At 36.1% G+C, this 22,210-nt stretch overlaps 1 protein-coding gene across 8 annotated transcripts in view; it reads left to right on the plus strand.

Annotated features, from left to right (window-relative positions):
* The window catches only part of LOC102238201 (RIMS-binding protein 2-like), a 72,025-nt gene that overhangs the window by 8,562 nt on the left and 41,253 nt on the right, over positions 1-22,210 (plus strand). For all 8 annotated transcript variants that reach the window (XM_023338499.1, XM_023338491.1, XM_023338498.1 and 5 more), the window contains exon 3: positions 3,312-3,458. In XM_023338499.1, the coding sequence (XP_023194267.1) occupies positions 3,312-3,458 (147 nt within the window). The remainder of the gene's footprint in view (positions 1-3,311; positions 3,459-22,210) is intronic.

Consider the following 22,210-nt stretch of genomic DNA (forward strand, 5'->3'; position numbering starts at 1 on the left):
TTTTTGGCATGGGGTTTTAAACAACCTGAAGAACCAATAAGATGATGTGTACACTTGTCATAGAGAGACACACATGGTTGCCAGATAATTTTTCACATTGTGAGAAGTTACAAAATATTTTATATTAGTAGTGGATGTTTTTATTAATGATTCTGGCTTGTGGACAGATTTGTAAAAAACATTTATGGGGATAAAAACATTCATTTTCATATATATATATATATATATATATGTAACTGTTATTAAACCTAAACTAAAGCATGCCTGCACAGAATACCGGTAATGTTCACTTTATTTGTTTGTCTCCCCTCTATATGACTTACAGTGAAACAAATGCAATTTATGTAGTTTAAGGATTCCATAGTCCACATTTGTGTCATTGTCCTGTTCTGTGATGTAACTCCTGTCAGTGATTCAGCTTGCTCTCTACTCAGATGATGTGTCCTCAACTGGATGGCACAACTGTGTCTTCCCTGACACAGAGGAGTGGTTTCTGTCACAGTGTCTGCCGTCTCCATCCACAGGCCCTGAGCCATTGTTCTGAATCATGCCTGTCTTAGATGTAGTGGCTGCCACTGATTAGAGATGATGTGTTTGCTTCATAGTCCAGGCAGCCAGATGCTAAAATCCATTTGATTAGTGCCTTATTTTGCAAGGCATAGGATCTGTTAGCCTGTCTGCTTGGCAAGTGGGCTGTATGAGCAGGTGGACATTGCTGTCTTTCTGTCTGCTTAAGAGGTCCATCATCTAGGCTTTAGAATCTTGCTGTCAGGAGGAACGTCTTTTCTTTTTTTTGATTAGATTTTTTTTTTCTGAGAAAGCAAGTCTGGCTAATTGTCAGTAATGGATATTATTAGCTCAGCAGTGTGCAAGAAATTGTGGCAGTGTGTTAGCTGATTTATTAGAGTAATGTTTAAACTTTCTGTCAGTAAGTGGAGTTCAAGAGAACAAAATGTTTTTTTTTTCTTCAGTGATAATCTTTTCTCTATATACTGTACCTTGGCAGTGCTAAGCTAGCTTAGTTAAACAGTTCAGATAGCAAATAAGAGTAGTCTCTTGGCAGATTTCAGATTAAGCTTCATGTTTAAGTTACTAATTTGCAATGACTCTTAAAGGTGTACACACTCATATAAAAATGTCAGATTTTTTGACCTAAGGTTTTCCACATTTATTAACATAATTAAACTGAAAAGCAAAGTAGAGGTGGTTCTTGTCTGAATGTCGCCTTACAGCTCATCCCTCTGTGAGCAAACACACAACCAAACGTACACCTCAGATCTTTTCTGCTAACAGTCTGTAATGAATCAGAAAAATTCAGTTCAACAAATTGACTACAGCTGTCACCTTAAGATACCTTAAAAAAAGACCCAGTGTAAATTCTTAAATACTCAGTAAATTAAATCCAATCATACAGACAGACTTAAAGTCACTTTCATAAAGTCATTTCATTTGATTTATTTCAGTAGGTGAAATACATTATAAGGATTAATTATATATAGACTGATATTCCAAGCATTTTTTAACTAAGATGATTTTCTGCTTAAAGGTAATGAAAACACAATAAATAGTTTCTGATTTTGCAACAATTCCTCCACCTACATAATAGGCATGTAGCAACGTTGGAAAGTGTATTGCATTAAGTTCTTAACTTTGCAGCAGTCTCTCATACGGGGAATGGATGTGTTGACAGTGGAGAAAAAAAAAATTAAATGATTATTTATTGCTCTTTGGTGCCTCCCACGCCACCTTTGGGCAGCAAGTCATATTGCCTACCGGTACATAAAAAACAAAAAAATAATTTGTCAGGTGGAGATTTACTTAAAAAAAAACTGCAATAACCGGTTGGCACAAGTGATTACACCCTTAAACTAAAGCTTTTGCAATAAATTTCAGCATTCATCTTCTTTTTAAGAATTCTACCAGGATAGACATTGTTTGTCAAACCCACCTTATAAAGATTTCTATAAATTTCTACCTTCGAACTGTGAGGACATGCATTGTCCACGAATCCCTCCTGATGATCGCATACATTTTCTGTCAGACTTAAGTCTGGACTCAAGATTAATTTCTATTGATGCAGTCATTCCTTTATAGATTCAGACTTGTGATTGTACTCAGTATGAAGGGGATGTGTACTTCTACAACCAGGGTATTGTAGTCTCCTATGCAGCCAGATTTGTGTTTCAGTTGATTTGTGAAGAATTTGTCACACTAAAGGTGAAAGAAGTAAGGCAATGAATAATCATATTCAATTTGGTTTTAGTCTCAAAATCCTAAATTGTAACAGAGTGGGTACACTTTATAGAGCAACAGGATACCCACAAAAGCAACTTTGCTGCAGTAAAGCTTTAAATCCATAATTAGCACAAAGATTATGGCTATTTCTTCAGCCAGACACACAATCACACAGAGTGCTCTATCATAGGTTTTCTTCCAACTACCTTGAGTTGGACTTGTTTATACCTCATTCAAATTGATCCATAACTCCTTTTCCATCTGTAGTTCTCCTGGCCTCAAAGAGATTAGAAAATTTGGCCTAATTTGATTCCAAATACTACGTTCTAGTAAGTTGTTCAAATTTTTTTTTTTGATGTGCAAAAGGACCATCCACAATTATTTGGAGAAGGCGGCAACCTGCTTTTTAGAGTTATGATTTTATATTTCTACACAGGATTCAAGTGCGTTTGAATTTAGCTTAGAGAAAAATCTTTCCTTTTAATGATGTTTCTAAGCAGAAAAAGATGTTTGTAAATCCAATTGAGGTTCAAAACTTGAACTTGACTCTGCAGCAGCAAATGCATTTTTATGTTTGGTAATCCTTTTCCTTATAATATCTCCACAGGATGGAACTGCTTTGCTGGAAGCAAAACTGAAAATAACTTTCCCCCCCTTTCCTCAAAGGGGGGGTGTTTAGATTTCAGATGTCTTTCCTTTTTTTTCTGTTGGTATTAGGATTTCACGACTAACCACTTTTGTTTGTTCAGTTTACATACATTTTCTTCTAGGTTATTTTTACTAGACAGTGGCTTACTTTTCAAATAACATTAGATATAGACAAAATTCAGACGATGATCAAAAACACACAAAATACAACCAAATTAAATGGGTGCTACAAACTTTATTTGCATGTGTTCTCCAGTGCTTTATTTATTTTAAAAATCACAGTAAAATTGTATTATTAGCAGTCATTATTCAATGGGCTTTAATTAGCTTTAAGCATTCCCACTATGTCTGTGTTGGAGTATCACAATAGCCAATTAAAAGCCATTTAGCTGTCAGAACTAATTCCTGTGTTTCTTTGTTTCTTTCAGTCTAAAAGTGAGTTTTCATCTCAGCAAGGTGTGGGACATGCTGCAGTCTACAATGTGAATCGTTTTCGAGTATTAGAGGAAAAAAACAGGGCACTAAAGCAGGAAGTGGTGGCACTCCGCCAAGAGAAGCAACATTATCGAAAAGTGGTATGTTTTTACTTCTCACTATACAGACACATAAACAATTTGGCCCGGCACTACTCATGTTAATTAAGATGTTCTATCAGAAAAAGTTACTTATGTACAAGTTTACTAGCTAAAATGTCTTGGATGATATTCCCTGATAAAGATTTTGTTTTGTAGGATTAAAGAAGTAATTCAGGGACTGCTGCTTGCTATGCTATGTTCTACCAAAGCAAACATGTGAGCAACTCTAATGTTTTATAAAGACAAGGAAGTACAGAAGGCCATATCATGTAGATTATTTTTATAGCAATTTTATAGCATGTTTCTTCCATGACATGAATAAGCATTTATTTGTGTGTTTAGCAAATACTTCCTCCCCAGTTGGTCCCAGATGGCAAGATGTGTGACCCATTGTCTTGGCAACATGTCCGTTTATAGAAGCATGGAGACATAATCAGGCACATTCTGCCAGAACTTTACAGTTGCTTATGTTTTAAAATGTTTCAGTCTTATATGAATGGCAACATCATAAATCAACAAATACATTCTAATCTAATCTATATGGATTAAAGTGTTTAATTTGGTTCCTGACATGTAGCACCTTAAAAATATTAATATCCCAGGAAATACCAGAACAAAAATACCAATTTTACTCTCATTAAACCAACAATGTTGTGAACCTTAGTTTTTAGTTCTCGCTTCAGTTTCTAAAAAGGATTGGACTTTGACTGGGCCTTTCTGACAAGAGAATATTATTTGATTTAAACTATTCCATTGAAGCTTTGGTTTTGTGTTGAGTGTCACTGTTCTGCTTCATAATGACCAGAGTTACTTTTTGCCTCTTGACTTCCTCTTTGATTATGGTGTTCTTTGGCAGACCTGTAAGTTTAGCTGCACAACCTTGTAACAGTTGGTTTTGCAGTAGTGGAATGCTTTTTCCACTGCTAAGAAAAGCCCATGATATGTTCACAGCTTGGGTTATTGCTTTATAACCTAACCTTGATTTAAACTTCTCTACAGCTTTCCATCTGACTTGTCTGATGTGTTACTTGGTCTTTATGGGGAAGGTTGTTTATAAATGTTCTCTTACAAAATTCTAAGGCCTTCAAAAAATAGCTGTACAAATACTGAGATGGATTTACACACTGTTGGAGTGTGTAAAAGTAGGGTGAACATAAATGCAGACCACACTTTTCAGACTTTTATTTATTAAAAAAACAACAACAAAACAATGTGCTTTGTTATTTCCCTTTACCTAATAATTATGTATCTGTTTGTGTTGGTTTGTCACATAAAATGCATAAAAGTTTTTGTTTGAAAAAATAGGAATGAAAACCTCTGCAAAACACTGTATGTTTGCTCTGCCTTTGGGGCAGCTTTACTCACAGACTGCATCATTCTCATTTATGCAAAGCCAGACTCAGCTGTGGATAAGTTAGGCTGAGGGAAACTCTGATGTAGGAACAAGTTTATTCTAACATATTTTCCTAAGAAGATTTGCTCTGTGGGCTTTTACTTTTTGGAATGTATTAAAAGAAAATGACAAATATGTGGATATTTTATGCAATTTTTTTAACCATCCCTTCATTGTTATCCTCGTGAAGTAACAAGGAAGTTGGTCCTTTACTCCAGTGGTAACTGGGAGGGAGGTGAGGTACGCTCTGAACAAGTGGTCAAAGTGTACAATTAACTTATCAGAACCCATGCATACATGATGAGAACATGCAAACTCCATGCAGAAAGACCTATGTTTTGCTATCATTTTTAGGAAAAAAAACAATATACAAATACAATATACAATATGTCAAAATATCAATGCAGTTGATTGATTCAGAACAATCAGAAAGGTTTCTTCGGAAACCAAAGACAATCGCCCAAATGTGTTTGTTCTAAATGCGGCCTAGTTCATCTGATCGCCTAAACATTACACAGATGTTTTAAACCTTTAGACTTGTTGCATGGAAACAGTCTGAAATGGAAACGTACCTCAGGTGAGGAATGACCTTCTGTGTGTTGTGTGGCTCCTGCTAAAAGGCCACAGCTGTCTCCCTGGACACCATTTCTATGGCAACAATTATGCATTGCCAGCAGCTGGTTCGCTCAGATGATAGCCCTCATGATGAAACGGGCTGTCCCGGTGAAAAGAGGAGTCCCACATCCAATAAATAATCTCTAATAGTGTTGTCTTATTCAACCCTGCAACCTGCATTTAGGCTCTTTTGATCAAAAAGGCATTGTCAGACCAGGGTTAATAATAGCACAGAAAAATGTTAATTAGCCTATTTAGAACTCAGTTGGATACTAACACCACCCACAGAAATACGGTTTGCTTTCACTAACTAGCCATTTTTTTTCACCTGTATTAAAAGGAAATAATTTTGCCTTGGCTTTATATTCCCTTCTTGATTAAATTTAACCTGAAAGTGTTTTTTTAGATGTTCTGTTATAACTTAATTATGCTCAGTCCATTGCCCACTCCATCTGTCGTCTTGTTACTAAAGCACACAAGCTTTTGGCTATAGAAGAAGTGGTAAAAAAAACAACAACAAAAAAAACACTAAAAGAATGTTCGCAGTTTAAGAAAGGACATTCTATATGACACAGGTAGATTAAAAAGTTAAATTTTGGATCTGCTGTCACTTTTTGTTTCCACTGCTGTCAAATTGTCAGTAAAATTTCAGTAGTTTAATGTACAGTATATGCCTGCTATCCACTGGACACTTCCAGTCCTGTCTTTTTGCATTGCACTTTTCTGTGGTTGACTGTGCTCACTGACCTGGCCTGTGTTGCCTCATGTCTGTAATCACCAAAGCAGATGTGATGGACATCTGAGAGAGATCTAGTTGTGATTGAATTTAGATTCTTTTTAGATGTCAGATCATACATAAATGAGTGTCTTCCTCATCCACGGTTTTATAAAGTAAAGCAAATGTATCTATGTTCTTGGAATGTCTCAAAAATTATCTAAATTATCACCACAAATGTCAATATATCTTTATTAAGATTTCATGTGATAAAGCATTATGTCATGTCTGCATTCAGAGTAGTTGAGTCAGTCCTTTGTTGAATTGACAAAATTAGAGAATACCTAATTTTGGCACCGATTCTCTTTTGGATTTAAGTCTGAACTTTGACTTGGCAATTCTAACAGATAAATATATGACCTTTATTGGGCTTCTTAAGTAATTCTTTTTTCAATCAAGTCCAGGTTTTCTGTCGTTTCTAAAGAAAATTATCCCCACAGAATGATGTTGACACCATCAACTTTCACCATGGAGATAACATGTTCTAGTCCATGTACAGTGTTTGTTTCCTGCTACTCATAGAATTTGGCATGGAGAACAAAATGTCAATTTTAATCTTATTTTACCAGAACACCTCCATTAACATGTGATGGTTGTCTTCTACATAGCTTGTGGCACACTGCAGTCTAATTACTTCAGAAATAGCTTCATTCTCACGGCTTTTCCATAAAACTCAGGTTCATGTTGTACACAACTAGTAGTTGTAGTGTCAACATATTCTCCCACCAGAACTGTGGATTTCTGCAGCTCCTCCAGATGTGGCTAAAAGCATACGCAAATCACAATTTATAGATTTGTATTTGTAAAAGAATTAAATAAACCACATACCAGTTTATTTTCCAATTCACAATTGTGTGCTACTTTGTGTCCTAAAAGTATTGAGTATATTTTATTTGAAAAACGTTGAAATTCGTGTTAAATTTTGTTACAGTAATGATTACGTTTACAAGGTAAACTAGAAACCTCATATGATTTTTATGAAAGACATTATCTATGTTAGCCAATACAAACCAGACTAATGAATATGGCAGAAACAAGGGAGCAAACAGAAATCTCTATACTAGTTGATCTATACTAGGTTGTTGTTTCAGGGAAGGTGTTTTTAAAGTTTACATTATTAGTCACAGGACTGCTTTGACTTGAAGTTAGGTTGGATGCAAACAGGATTTCTATTTATGTATTTAACAACCAGTTGTTATACCTCACAATGCCTTATTTAGTGTCTCTTTGAGCTAAGGCTTTAAAAAGAAAAAATATATCAGGGAAAATTAGCTGAATTGTCAGTAATTTTCCAATACAATAAAAACTTATTACATAAGCACCAAGCGTTGGTTTAGTTTCAAAAAACTAGTACATGTCATCTTTAAAGAAGCTGAATTCCATACCTTTAAAACTAAAACTAAACATGTTGTATTACAAGACAGACGTGCTAAAATGTGGCAGTGTCAAAATGTAGGGCCCTCTTGGATTAATTGTAAATCCTTTTAACCGGATTAAATCATTTTAAGGGGGCAGCTGCAATTTAACCACACTCGCACATACATGAAAAAATATGTATGAGTCACTGCATATAAGCTGATGTCAGTATGATATAATTACTCACTCTGACAAAGCAGTGTAGGCAGTGTGATAGCAAGTGTGTGCCATGTTGTAGTTAATGACTAAAATCTGTGAAATAGTGAAGTGACACTTAGAAAAGAATAAAAATGAAATCATTCCACTTCACAATTTGCGCTTGTGGTGTAACATGTTATTTTAGATTGAAAACAAAAGTTTAAATGGTACTTTTTAGCTTTAAAGCTAAAATAAAACCCCAAAATAAATTTAGCTATATTGTAAATATGTAGATATAATATGACACTGTATAAACTGAAAGATATGTTATTTGGTAATGAACATGTTAGCTGTGCTTTGAATAATAATAATAATAATAATAATAATAATAATAATAATAATAATAATAATACTAATAATATTAATACTACTACTACTACTACTACTACTACTACTAATAATAATAATATTACATTATATAATTCCATGTGATTTATAATGGCAAAAAATATTGCACTGATTTGTAAAATTAGTGTCTACACCAAGTTCAAGTGTAATATGGCTGTCATGTCATGATATTTGTCCCTTCACAGATTTCTTCTGTTTTTGTCTTTTGGTTCAGATTATCAGACAATTTCTCACATCACATAAAATATCTTTTAGGAAATAAACCCAATTTATGGGAAGATTTGGAATTTTTAGGGATATGGTCTTTCATTTTTGATCAGATGATGAACAGCCTGTTCAGTCTGAACACACTTTTCAATCATTTGTATGCTCTATTTTTTCACTTTTACTCATGTTTCTTCTTTTTGAAGCTCTGCTTACAACCAGGTCACAGTAGAGCAGGTCCAGATATTTGACTATGTTATTCACTTCAACTATTTGTCCTGCCAAGGGGAGCATCTAATTAGTGCAGTGCGATCTTCTGCATATTCAGTCTGAGACAAATAAAGTTCTAACTGTGCCATTGCAAGAATAGTTACAAAGCAAATATGGACATTTTTTGGCAGTATCTCCTATGATTAGCAAATAAGGTGTCTGAAAGTTGCAACTTTCCTGTCATTGAATCAAAAATCTGCGATAACCTGACTTGGGCTGAGATCACATAAATTACACTTCAGTATCAAAAGCTCCAAAAGGCAATGCTGGTTCAGCATTTAAAGTTGTGTATCTCCATAAGCCAATATAGTGGAAAGTAGAGAGACACTCAGGCAGGATCTACATTCCACATACAAAAAGAAAACTCTTAAAATTAAGAAACATGTCTTAATTTAGATATTTATAGTTTCTTTATTTATAGTGTCTATTTATGCTCTATCTTTAGAATCGAAGGGTAAGAGGTTTTAGATGTTGCAAAACAAATTTTAAAAACTTACCAGCTTAAGTAGGAACAAGTTATGATGATTTATTTTAAGTACCGTACCGGTATGAATCTCAGTTAAAAGCCAAAATGTCAACATGTCATCTGTCAACAGCAATTTAAAAGAATAGGGAAGACATGAATTAAGAGAGAGAGCAGAAAATGTTAGCTCTACTTAGCTCTACTTCTGCTTATGTAGTGATGCTCTCTGGTTCTACAACAACATTCATCCGTCATTGGGCCTCTGATGTCACCCCTGCTTTCACAGCATGACATTCTTTCTTATTGCTGCATTCATATTAACATTAGCCCAGTCTTAGAATACCATAGAACATGTGCATACTTGTTCATTGTCCCATCTCTCCAATGTCCCATCTCTTGTGCTTGATAAAGTATTAGCACCCTTAAAGATTAATTCTGCTTTTGTTTTTTGTCACACATGTTTAAGTTTGGAAAATAAATTTCAAAGATAATGTGAGCAAATTTAAAATGTTATTTTAAATGATCATTTTATTTACGTAGAATCCCACAGTGATTGCTGCTAAGGCTACCCCAAACATTTATCAGGTTCTGGGGCAATTACTTTTCCTCATAGGGCCAGGTTGGTTTGGTTAAGTTTTCTTTTTTACCATAATAAATAAAATCATCGCTTGAAAACTCTCTTTTCTATATGTTACTTTTGTCTGAAATAGCAATATGTTTGATTATCTAAAACATTTAAGTGTGACAAAAATAAAGAAGAGATAGAATAAGTCTGTAAGGAAACAAATCCTTTTTCACTGCACTGTACACTGTCCATCTTTTCAGATCTCTTTGATACCTTTACATGTAGCTGAGGCTCTCTGATGTCACTGATGTTTGTGACAGTGGAGAGAGCTGATTAATTCTGTTGAGTGGATTTACGCAGCTTTCTATACATTGTTCGAAAGAGAAAGGAGGAAAGTGAGCAGAGGAGGGAGAAAGCTTGTAGAAGATGATTAAGGAAGGGTGTTAAGGAGGAGGGTCTTTGGGGGTGGGGAGATAGTGAAAGCAAAGAGAGGATAGGAAAGAGAGTGTGTGGAGAGGGGGCGGAGGAAAAGGAGGAGAGAGAGAGAACCCAGAGCTGCTGCTGCTGATGCTGCTGCTGCAGCCGTTTGACAATTCCCCACCCATACAGAGCACGGAAGAAGGGAAGAGACTACAGCAAGGAGGAAGGAAGGAGTGACTCCTCAGTAAAGATGCTCCTGTGGTAGCCAGCACACACGGTAAATACAAACCTCTTCGGTGCTGCTGTTTGTCTCTGCATCATTGTGCCCCAGTGTGTTTGTCTTAGATCTAGCTCTGTAGAGTCCTAAATATAGTGCACGGGGTTAGCATAGCAAGCAGCTGGGGAAAACCTGTGTGTGCAGTAGCTGCAGGAGGAGACAGATGTGCACAGTGAGGTGGAAAGGCGAGGAGGATTTGCACATTTTGTCTTTTCTCTGGGCTAAATGAGGAGAAAGCAACATATAGCTTTGCTGTTTCTTGACTGAAGCCGAGCCACCTGTTCGGAGATGTGTGGGTGTGTGCGGAGTGTGTGCGTGTGTGTGTTGGAGGGATGAGGGGTGGGGTTGTAGTGTATGAGTCTATTGGGTTAGTGTATTTTTTGGCTAATGTTTGTGTCTGCTGAGATTTCTTATACACCGTAGATTAATGAAGCATTTTTGTGAGTGTCAATGAGTGACAATGTTTTCCATCAGTAAAATCCTGATGCAAAAGCTGACATGATCATTTAGGGATGCAGAGAGAAAGACAAATGTTTGATGCTTACTCAAACAAATTGATGTAGTGTGTGTCTGTGTGTGCTTGGGCGTTATTGGCTCTGGTAACTTGAGCTTTTCCTGGTTTCTGACTACTAAAGGGTTGTCAGGTGCTGGTGTTGAACATTAACCCACTCAGTGCTGTGGGTTAATGTTCCCACCCAGCCCTTTAGAGTTTTGTGTGTGGGGCTGCACATGACGCTTCAGATATACTCTGACCAGCTAAATCTTTTACATCCTAATAGAACGATGCAATCAATTTAGGTACAATTTTCACATTTTTCTTGAAACAGTTTTAAAGACATGCAGCTGTTGACTCAGCTGCATGTCATTTTGAAGGATTGCATTGTTTGTATTTCTGAACTATAGATTAATACTGAGAAGTGACGCTTGTGTTTCAGCAAACAAAATGGAACATTCTTCTATGAGCATACAACAGTAATCAATAATGGTTTTTTTTCGTACTAGATTTCTTTCCACTTTTTAAAAATATAAAAATTAGTTTTATGTTATAAAAGTCAATGGAGTCAAGCTTTGGTGTCTGTTAAGATTTATTTCTGTGAAAACTAAATACGTGATTGTTTCAAAACATAGAATTATAGACATTTTCTCTCAAAAATCTATATTTTTTCAACTGTAGACCACTTTTTGTTGTGTCTCACTGCAATTGTAAAGCCAAACAGGATTATTCTGTCTTTGAGATCTATCAGAGTCATTCAAGAGGATAAATTTGCTGATTTTAAGTCCCAGTGTGATATTTCATTCAAATTTATGCCACATATGCTTGAAATTCACATAGCTTTACAGTATAGCAAATAAACACATTGTTTTAGCAGTATTACATAATCTACATTAGTAATGTTATTCTCTTAAATTTAACTCAGCACATGACTTTTAGGATGCTGAAGTATCCTTTTTTTTCTTCACAATAACATATATTTTGTACCTACAGGGGTTTCTGCAGAGCAGATGGAATATGATAGAGGCTGTTATAATATAAAGCTTGATATAAACAATTATCAAGCTTTATTATTTTTTGCTCAGGTATCTCTGACTTAACATATACAACCACAGTCCTCAATAAACTCTAAAAACAACGTTTTTACTTTGAACACTTTGCTGAATTGATAAGCTAAAGTTAGCATATTTACCCCCTGTTTTTTATGACTTGTTGATAGTTTAGCTCACAAAATATTTCAGTATGGTTTCAGTTCGTCATGTGGAGACAAAACTGAAAAGGTTGTCCACCTGCTTCTGAAACTTTGTGTTTTGCATTTACGTTGTAAACTTTAACAACTGGTGATCCAGCTCATCAGCTTTTTGTATCAATTCATAAGTTGTACAATTAAATCAGACAACATAATGACTTGTTCCTTTAGCACTAATGTGGTGTAATGTTTGTGGGCGCTGTTGTGGCAAGACTTATTTGAAGGAAACAGATTCAAGTAACAGGAAATAGAATGCCAATGTTATTAGGTCGACACCTGTAAGTAGTATTCTGCTCTGTGTGTGAGTAAAAAGATGGAGCAGGTAAGAAAATGACAGATACTAGGAGTTATGTTCTTTCTGGTATTCCAATACCAATCATTAAAAAAGTCTCATCTATACAAACTGTTACATATTACACACTAAAGTGCATCATTGCAACTGATAAAGCTACTATCGACATCAAAGTGGTCATTATAAAGCCTCAAAACCAATTCATTTTTCATATATTTTTTGCTGTATGTCATTTAGAAGTGTGTACGCTTATGAGTGTGTACTCATAAGCGTTATATCTCCTTGATACATATGTTTGAATATGTTACTGTGTGGGTGGTTGACACACCAAAGGAGAAATACTGTATGGCAAAGAGATGGAAACAGTTCTTGCACAACAGCTCTGCTTATGTCTCATTTCTTAGTACCTCAGCTCTTTATGTAATTATATATATATATATATATATATATATATATATATATATATATATATATATATATATATATTCTTTTCTTATTCTTTTTTTTCATTTAATCTGAAAAAGTCCTATTGTTTAAAATTTGCCCCTCTTGCAAATTTCACCAGCCCCCTTTTATCTTATTCTGTTTCCACTACTTTATCCTTATGCATCACCCTGGTTTACTGTGCCAACTGATTTCCAGTGTGATGCCTGAGGGTGAGAAGAAAAGAGTGAAAAGAGAGAAAATGGGCAAAATGAAACATGTGTTTTCAGTCCCATGACTGAATTTCTCTCCGGCTCCTCTCTTGAGATGAACACGAAACCTGGCAGCCAAAAGAGACCAAAACATGCAGGTGCTGCAGTAATCCCAGTAGCGACAGCTTTGAGGGTATGTGAAAACACAAGCCAGTAATTACATAGAATAGAGTTGAACAATCACTTAAGCGTCCATCATTGGGAAAATTTTGGTGCATCAACACCAAAATAAAAACAAAAAAATCCCTTAATGCAAAGATACACATTAAAAAGCAATAAACAAAAGTGAAACCTAAATGTGTAGTTGTGAAAAAAAAAATTAAAGAAGCAGTATGAGGTATACAAGCATATTTTTCCCTGGTTTAAATTTGAACTTCCTTGGCTAATAACAGGCCTTTTTTCTGTTAATAATGGTTTCTAAATTGGCAGCAGGAATAAGTATCGTTCCTCCACTGTGGATTTCTGTTAGCCCTGTGATAAACTGACAAACTGTCCAGGTTGTTTCCCGCCTCTTGCCCGATGACAGCTGGCTTGTACAGACCCCGGTGACTCAGACGGCTTTTGTTTGCACTGCTTGTTTGCCAGCTTTCATTCACGCAGTTCAAAAGGTATCATCAGATATGTTTTGCACGTGACATTTCATTGCTACTTCTTTATCATCCTTGCTCCGACCTGAAGGAAAGCAGTTTCTATGGCAACCCCCATCAAACCCCTCCCTTTGCCGGTACTACTGCTGTGTATATATATATATATATATATATGCGATGTGTGCGCACTCAGGATGAGAACACATGCCTGAATGTGAGTGAATGCTGTATTGATTGCTAGCATGAAGCCCCCCTCCAAAAAGCATTGTTGCTCAGCTGGCAGGGGAAGCAGAGATTGAAACATTGAAACATTGGCAGATTCTAAAGTTGCACAGAAGTTTTATAAAGGAGAGACAAAGCACTGCAGCGGGAGAAGGCAAAAGAAAAAAAAAGGTGGGGCAGACAAGGAAAATGAGAGGAAGAAAAGGGAGTCCGAAAAAGATACCACTTATTATTACTGAATACACTGTGCTACTTTTCTAGCTTTTTACCTGATTTACACATCTTTTGTTCAGATCAACTCATTCTATGTTATGATTATTTACTATTTATCACATATGCTTCTTGTTTGGCTAAACATCAGCTCTTTAGAGTCCCTTCTGACTCTAAAGGTTGACTGGGATGCATATTAAAGTTGGGCAGTGTCCATTCTATAATACTTTTATATAATCCTAAAAAATACTGGCCTGCACACTTTCACAGCCTCTTTAGCAGCCTTTTAAAGCTGTAGGTAGCTGTAGGTTACTGTGAGACTGTTGTAAAACAACATTTTTAACATTTTTACCTCAGGCAGACCATTTATCATTCTAAAACCAGGACAAAAAGACTATATAAATTTAAAGTGTCTTATTTCAAATCTGCAGCGGATTTGTAATCAAGATGTTCAAAACAATACTTTTGCTATTTTTTGATATTCAGATTCACTTAATGTGTGTAGCTTAGTAGCTTCAAAATATTTGCCTTCAAAAACTTCATTTTTATTTTATTTTGCTCCATGATGCCAGCATGACACTAGCAGGCAAGGTGAGGCCTTAGGCAAATGAGCATGCTGATAATGGCGTGTTTAATTCCACATCACTAATGTTCTCTTTTTGTGTCCCTTCTAATTGTTTGTTTTAGTTTTTTTCCCCTTCCTCTCCCTTCCTGATTACGCATTTCTCTCACAGTCAGGACTTTCCATCCCTCTAAATAACCACCTGAACACAGTCTCTTACCTAAATACTTCCTGTCTTGTGCCTCTGTCATTGACTCCGTCTTCTTTCACTCTTCTCTTTCATTTAGTCCCCAGTGTTTTGCTCCTGGAATGACTTGAATGATTAGGACAGAAGCCTACAGTGGGGGGAACACAAAGAGCAACTAAATGGAGAGAAGGGAAAGGGGGAGAGGAGTACACCATGTCAGGAAGGAAAGGCGACATGACAGGACCTGTGCTCCTGTAACAGTCACTTATTGCTCTGTGTTATTGAGTCCTGCTCAGCAGAGACTTATGAGTTACTCCTATTGAGTGTTTTGTGTTTATGTTTTTTTTAAATCTTAATTTTATGGTGCAATATGATTATAATTTTGAGGCACACGTGACTGAATATTTTTCTATTATGAAGAAGAAAAGATAATTTATTTCACCAAAGATTTCACTTCAAAGGCCAATATATGCTAGAACTGCAAGAAGATAATGTGATCCATCTGTTCTTGTGGCTTGTTCTTGAGAAATGTTCTGGGTAAAACTTGTGGTGTTTATTTAATATTGTGGGATTGATAAGAAATTTAAAGTCGATGTGGCTAATATGCTGATAAAATGCATTTCTGCTAGCGTTCCTGTAAATGTATGACAATTCTTAGTCAGGCATAAGCAGAGTACTTAAAAACCATTAGTTTAAACCATGTTTAAACTGTGTTGGATGGACAGATATGTCTGATGTGTTGCTTGGTCTCCATGATGCTGTTTGGTTATTAATTTTCTCTAACAAACTGTTGGATTTTGGTTACTAATAAGGTGATATTATTTAGGGGCATCAGGTCAAGTGGTCTAAAACAATTTGGCATGCTTTTCAGATTTTAATTTGCAGAACAATTGAAACTGTGTTTCCCTTAATTCCAATTCAAAGTCAGTTACTAATTTTACACAAAATCCCAATAATGTACATTAACGTTTGCAGTTGTGCCAAAAAAAAAAATCAGAAAGTTCATGGGGTATCAACATTGTTTTAATTTGCTAAAGATCTTACACGACTGCTCCATGTAGACTCAGCAATTCAGGAGTGTACTACAGAGAGCTTCCCTGCCTAGTGCATGATGGGTAAGAGCTACAATATTATAATGAATTCTGAGCTTCTCTGGTTGTGGAAGGAGGCCAACACTAGCGTAACATATTCTCTGAGCGCTTTTGTTTGTTCTGCTCAGATCAAATAAAGGGAGAGGCATCTGCTCAAGAGTACAAAACAAAAAACATTTTCACATCCCTTATGTCTAGGATGGTTATTAGAAAACACTTTTTAAGAATATATTTGAATGTCTAATGAAATTAGGCTTTGTGGTAGTAAAAGCACCTACTCCACTATGCCTCTCCTAGCCTACTGTACTGCTAACTGTGCAATAAGGTCACATATAAATTATTTACCACTTGTGCAGTGTGTTTCCCTTCAGATTGGGGTCATGCGATTGTGTATATGTGGAAACCAGCATCTTTGGATGCCGACATATGCGCTTCCTTACTGCCATGTGACTTTTTGTTTTAGGGAGAGCTTTATGGGAATTGTGTCTGCTTGAGAGTTTGTGTGCTGACTTGTCTGTGTCTGTTCAAGTATGCGTGTTCTGCGCACGAAGGCCCATCCAAGCATTATGTGAGCACGAAGGCCCATCCAAGCACATGTAATCCCTTACCAGCTTCCAGGCTCTTCATTAGAATTATTCCGATCTTCTTCAGAACTTATTTTACGCCTTTCTGATATCCTCTGTTTGTCCTCCGGGAACAATGGGTCCTCCTCGCGTCAAATCTGTTGTGGCATCAATGAGACTTAAAGCTTCACTGCCCACTTCTGTGGAGGCTAGTGTCATTCTCGCATTCTTGCTCCTGAGGTCTGCATTTACATCACACATTAAATTCAGTGCTATGCACACTTACCGTAGGGAAAATTATGGATTTCCCTGAAGAGTTTTACATACGCGGTCCAGCTGGATCACCTCATTGTATCATTTAAAGTTTGCAAAAACTTTCTTGTTTTTACTTATTTTTTTTTCATACTACAAACATCCTTCACATTATTTTAAAATTGTTTTTCATATTTTTTACAGATTGCAGTGAGTAATGGTTTATTTGCTGATACAGGATATCTGGAAAAAAATATTAAATCCAATCACAAGTTTTTGAAATCTATTCCCATTTTAAGCTCAGAAGTGCTGAATGGACAGTATTTAAATATGAAATATTTAAACATACTGAAGGAACTGCATACTCATATGACAGAGCTATACGTGATGGCATTCACTTAAATATGATGGTTACATTTTTCCATCACATGAAGTGGAAACCTGTTTGGCTTCAATGTTGTCCTGCAAGAAAGCCTATGGGGAATCATAGTAAGGAGAAATAGTGTCAATATTCACTCTCTAAATGTGTAATGAAAACAGCAACATTTAAAACACTGCTTAGTCCTCTCATTGCTAAAAACAACAAAAGAGAAAAACTAGGGACTTTTCACTCCCCAGTGAACATTCTCCCTCCTGAGGGTCAGATAGCTGTTCTGGTTGGGAAGGTCATGGTGTGGGTGGGTGAATTAAAATCTAATTCAACTGATGATGATGCTAATGCCTCTGAATGTGACTCAGAAGCATAATAAAAAAAGCCTTAAGAAAGGAATTTTGTTTGAGGTCGTCATCATTAATGTTTGAAAAAGGTGTTTGGTTATGTAAATGACACCCCCATACCTATATTGTAGCTGTTCAAATAAATGTGTGAAAATGAATGAGTAATCAATCTCATTTTCAAAGATGCTTCTGTCATGTTGCACTTGTTTTGAGATGATTTGCCTACTGAAACCATTAACTTTCCCTCACAAGTAAGTTTTAATTCTCCAAGAAAATTAGCTTAAACAAACATTGTTTGAGACATGCATATAACACTTAGCCAAGTGCAAATATATGACAGAATTGAGGTTAAGGTGAACATGTCCCCATGTTGAGGAAATGATTATCTTTCCTGACCTGTAGCAGCGTTGTTCTCTTCCTGCCAGTTCCTCACACTACTTCATACTTTAAAAACTGACCTTTCTTCACAGAAATGCTGACAACCTGTGCACATGCTTAGACTCCATATCCCAGGAAGTTCTTGAATTAAGCAGCAGATTTATTTATTTATTAAAAACAATGAACACTTGTAAGAAAGGTTTTTTTTATATAAAAATAGGTAGCAAAGATGAATTTATAAAATTTATGAGACATTTATATTTTTGCTTATAAGTGATGGGGTATTTGGGGTGTATGGCCAATGCTTTCAGCTGATTTTAATGTTTTTCTGACTTTTTTATGCCTACTCAACTTTCTTTGAACATTGACAGATTTTTCTCATATTCTTATCCATTTGTATGGTCTTTGTTTGTTAAGCAACTCACTTCTAACCTATGAGTCATTCAGACCCAAAAAGTCTTCTAACCCCAATAAGCCAGTTTTATGTCAACATATACAAGAAAATGCAACTGATTTTAAGCTAATATTTGAGCTTGCTTGCCAAAACAACTGAATTTTGTTGAAATTATTGAGTTCCAAAATAAGTCGGTCAAACACACCATGCTGTTTCCGTATCAACAAGGTGATTTCCATAGTGATATAAACTGTAAACCTGATATTCCACTGATGGTTGACACATCCCCTAGCTCCTTTGTCCAGTGTCTGCTGGATTTGTCCCAGTGCATAAAAGACTTAGTTTTCAGATATTACACAGTGCTGTCAGTTGTTTTTCAGTTTGATGTCTCCATCTGCTTTTTAAATCACATATTGAACAGCATGCCAACATGGATGTCGTTGCTTTGCTGCAGAACGTGGATGATTTGTGGTAATTGATGGAGTCATAAATTTTGGTCTTTTGCAGGAATTCCTGAAGGAGATAGTCCAACCATTAGTGGGTGACCTTATACTCAATCTCATTTCAGTTATGCAGCAGGACAATGATCTAAAACACACCGGCAGTTAAGTCATCCACCATGATGGTGAATTTAAGTTATTATTATCCTTTTGATAAATGCCTTATTATTATTCTCCTTTATGTCAGTCTTTCTTAATACCCTCTCTTCAATCTCAGTGACACACACTTAAAGTGATATACACTTAATGGTGTGTGTCACTTTCATATTTATTTTTTAGTTCTCGCCAACCTTGGTAACTGTGAATGTTTAGGATTCAGATGAAAGGGCTGAAACATGTGGGTTCATTAGAGCTTGAGGCATCTGTAATTTTAGTTATGCAACCATTTGAAGCTCCTGCTCTTCCTAACACGTACACATGTAAATGTCCATTCACGCTTCACTGTTTTGATAGAACCCACTGCCATCTGCAGCCACAGTTTACATTGTAGAAATGACCTCGGGGGCCGTATGACTGCAACATACTTGCGTGTGTGTTCACATATGAACAAGGGTGCACAATACTTTGCACTTTAACTCTATTTACCACACATCTATGTTTTATAAATGAGGCACCTGTAGAGACACATTCAACCAAAGGGCTGAGGGAATCCCAGTTGATATTGCTTTGAGACAACAAGGGGAATATTTTAAAAGGATGTGATGAATAATCTATTGATGACATTATGCTGACTGTATTGCTTATACACCATCACTATAAATGGAAAAATTTGCCCTACACATATATATGGGTCAGCTTCCCTTGCCTGATGTCATGTTTGTGTTGTAAACCAAAAGCAGGACCCAGTATGAAGAACATTATAAATGGCTGATTTCAAAATGCTTCTTTAAACAGTCTGCCAAGGAAACTAGTGTTTGGCTGCAGATCTAGTGTGTCTCAAGTCACGCCCTTGTGTAAAGATGAACGCCTGCTACAGTAAGCCCTTCAGAGGGCAGAGTCTGGGTAATATATATCATACTGCTGTGTAGACCTGGCTAATGCTACTCTATAAATCCTCCAAAATGAGCCTCCTTTTCTCAGCCAATTCCTTAAGTGGGGATGTACAGTGTCAGTTTACAGTCCTCTAAAAGTTGCCATTAACCTTGCCAGTGTGTCCTATGTTGAAATATGTTGAAAACAACTCTATGTTCAGTAAATTGCAATCTGCAGTTAGCAAACCGGTCTTCCTTTATTTTGCTCAAATATCTTTTGAATGTTACAGTACAGATAATTTGAGATTTGTTAAGTTTAGAAAGACAGGGGTAAGAATGTTGTGACCAATTCTCAGTGTTGTATAAAGTACTGAAATCTCAGAGTCAAGTAAAAGTATAAGTACCTCTCCAAAATATGACTTTGGTAAAAGTCCAAGTCACTGACTGAAATGTTACTTGAGTTAAAGTCTTATAGTATCTGAAACTTCTTGTACTTAAGTATGGAAATTACTGTAAAAATGGATATACTCAAGTAATGTAATGAAAAGTACAAGTAAAAAGTAAAACAAAGCAAATGCAGTTTGAATGACATTTTTTATATTTTGGTAAACTTGTCAAATACACTTAAAATAATGTACACAACCAAGTGCAGGCAAAATTAAACCTGCTAATAAATTGTTCCAGTTTTAAAGAGTAGCACATGTTAATGGTTTGTGGTTTTGAACTTGCATGCCTTTTCTATATTCGTTAAATTTAGTCTAAATTGCTATCGCTATGGCTTCTGTCCCCCTTGAACAGAGGAGTCTAGGTAGCCTGCTACAGTCAACATTAAGCCTAAGCTAAATACACCACGTGTGGAACTGAAACAATGCCAAACAAAGTTCATTTATGGTCAACGTTTCACAATACAGTAGTGTCTAGTGACCAAGCTATAGTTACTGAAACAGGAGCATTATAACCATTTCATAAGAAGTTACCTCGATGTGTTTCTTCAAGTTGGACAGGGAGTTTTTGTAAGACAGAATTTCCACATCTTCGGGCAGGAATAACATAAACTGCATGCGGTACGACGAATCTTTAACACCCACGAAAGAGTGTATCGTGTTTAAATAAGGCCATGGGCTCTCATCACCAGCTGGTGGTTCCCCTGGAGCCGTGTCCGACGTAGTTGCAGTCGTTGTGGTCTCCGTCTCCTCCTCCATGTGACCGCTGCTGATTGCGAGACTTGCTTTGTGTTTAATGGGAGAAGCGAAACAGGTGTATCCTATTGGTGGTGATGAACAAGCCCAGGCAAGTAGGCTACGGACTTTGTTCGGTAGCCTACTTGCTACTTGCTAATCAGTAGGTGGGGTCAAAACACTTTGTTTCTCTCTCGCTTTTTTGTAACGAGTAACTAAACCACACATTGAAAATGTATCGGAGTAAAAGTACGCAATTAAGTTCGGAAATATAGTGAAGTAAAAGTGAAAGTATTCAAAAATTTTCATGCTCGAGGAAAGTATGAAGTACTCCAAAATATACTTAAGTAAAGTAGTGAAGTATTTTTACTTCGTTACTATACAACACTGCCAATTCTTGATCTCCTGTCTTTTGAAGCTTTTACCTACAGAAACCTATACTCACTGATTCTTATTTCTCTTTAGGGGTATGTGAGAGAGGAATTACAAAATAATCACAGCAGTGGCATCTTAAGGACCTCATATTATTTGATATTTTTGATAGTCTGTCATCTAGTTGCTAACTTTGTTGCCTTACAGAAGATTTGAAGAATGAATCCCAGCCAGAGTCTTTTGTGTGTGGTTTTGATATTTCATAAATGCATGGGGTATTCCAGCTTCCTTCCATCATCCAGGAACATTCATGATAGATGAAATGGCCACTTTCCCTTTTTGGTGTATCTGTATTTATTATTCCATGTCTTTATGCTTCTGTGTGATGAAGTACGACCCTGGTTGGGTGTACCCTGCTTTTTGCCCATTGACCAATGGAGGCCAACACCTCTACCATACAATGATTATATGGATATTATTTATTTATTTATCTACTTATCTTTAACAAATACATTTTTAATTTTTATAAACCCAAGCAGAGCATTGCAGTCCCATTACCACAACAACAGTGATACTCCCAGTATACTTATGGCTGCAGACATTCTTACAGAGTTGGATTTATGTTCAGTAACTAACTTCCACCCATTTCCCAAGGGCAATATTTCCACCCATTTCCCTTAGGAAATGGGTGGAAATATTACAGTATTACAAGAAGAATAAATGAATCCTAGTGTTTTACTATAAAGCTACATGCTGTACTGGACCTCAATACAATACAATGTTTTGAAAGGGCCATTTTTTATGATAAGATAAACCGAAGGAGCTCTTCCTTCACATTTTTAGTAAGATAAAATTTTAGTCAGGAATTTAGTGTTTAAAAAACCTTTTTTGTGGC

This window comes from Xiphophorus maculatus, chromosome 8 (assembly GCF_002775205.1).
Source record: "Xiphophorus maculatus strain JP 163 A chromosome 8, X_maculatus-5.0-male, whole genome shotgun sequence".
Taxonomy (NCBI): domain Eukaryota; kingdom Metazoa; phylum Chordata; class Actinopteri; order Cyprinodontiformes; family Poeciliidae; genus Xiphophorus; species Xiphophorus maculatus.